Source organism: Merops nubicus, unplaced genomic scaffold (assembly GCF_000691845.1).
Source record: "Merops nubicus isolate BGI_N331 unplaced genomic scaffold, ASM69184v1 scaffold23027, whole genome shotgun sequence".
Classification (NCBI taxonomy): domain Eukaryota; kingdom Metazoa; phylum Chordata; class Aves; order Coraciiformes; family Meropidae; genus Merops; species Merops nubicus.
In genome coordinates, this window is record NW_008621284.1 from 1 (window position 1) to 990 (window position 990).

At 40.9% G+C, this 990-nt stretch overlaps 1 protein-coding gene across 1 annotated transcript; it reads left to right on the forward strand.

Moving 5' to 3' along the window:
* Positions 1-268: 268 nt before the first annotated feature.
* Positions 269-592, forward strand: LOC103776911 (tetratricopeptide repeat protein 1-like; the record flags this gene model as incomplete). The annotated part of the gene is made up of 1 exon (XM_008944441.1): positions 269-592. A coding segment is annotated over exon 1 (324 nt), but the record flags the coding sequence as incomplete, so codon positions are not given.
* Between the last annotated feature and the right edge of the window lie 398 nt (positions 593-990).

Here is a 990-nt window from a genome sequence, read left to right on the forward strand (position 1 = left end):
CAGCGCTGTGCCGGTCCTGGGAGTCTGAGCCTGTGGGTGGACTTGCCTCCGGGCACAGTGCGCTGGGCCCGTGTCGCTGTGTAGTGCGTAGAAGAAGCATGTATTAAGTTGTTCCCTTCCCTGAGGGGCAATAGTGTCTTTCAGGGGATGTCAAGAGTACTTTTAAGTACTTCAGCGATTCTTTTGGTGATGAGGCATTTCTGCGATGCTTATTGAGGGTTATTTTGTTTCTCATTTTTAAAAACCTAAGCCCTCCAAGGAGTCCAGTATGGAAGAGTTTAAAGATCCAAGTCCACCTGAAAAACTGCTAGATGACTTAAAGCTTTCTGATCAGAAGTCTTCAGAGACTGGCCCCAAAGATGCACAGAATCCCCAAAACTTTGAAAGTGGATATACACCATCTTCATCCAAAGATCCCACAACAGCAGATGAGTATTTCCATGACTGTCGTGACTCCTTTGAGCCAAAAGAACCTGTGCTGGATGATGAAGGGAATTTACAGAATGATGAGAATAGCTCAAGGAAGCAGACAGAACTAGATGAAGAATACTTACTAGAACTGGAAAAAAATATGCCAGAGGAAGAAAAACAGGTAATCCAAAGTACCAATGCTGAATATAAAAAGATACATTTTCAGTGTCACATTTCTGAATGGTCTGTGACTGGCATGGAAATGGACCTTTAGAATTATTACATGTCTAGTTTTACTGTTCTTAGTTTCTTTTATGTAATAAATATTTTTGTTAGCTTTCCTTGCTGTTCTTAATCACCACATTCCGTTGCAGATTTTTTGTCTACTTTGACCAGTATGCAAGGTTGCTGTGACTGAGAGATTATAAGAAACAAAAATCTCCCTGTTTGTGTGCATTTATTGTTTCCACCTGATCAGCTGCAAGGTGCTTTTTCCAGAACTCAGGGCAGGTTTCAGGATAGCTTTCATATCTGAAAGGCTAGTTCATGTAATAGAACTAACTGGGATTAGATTTTAAA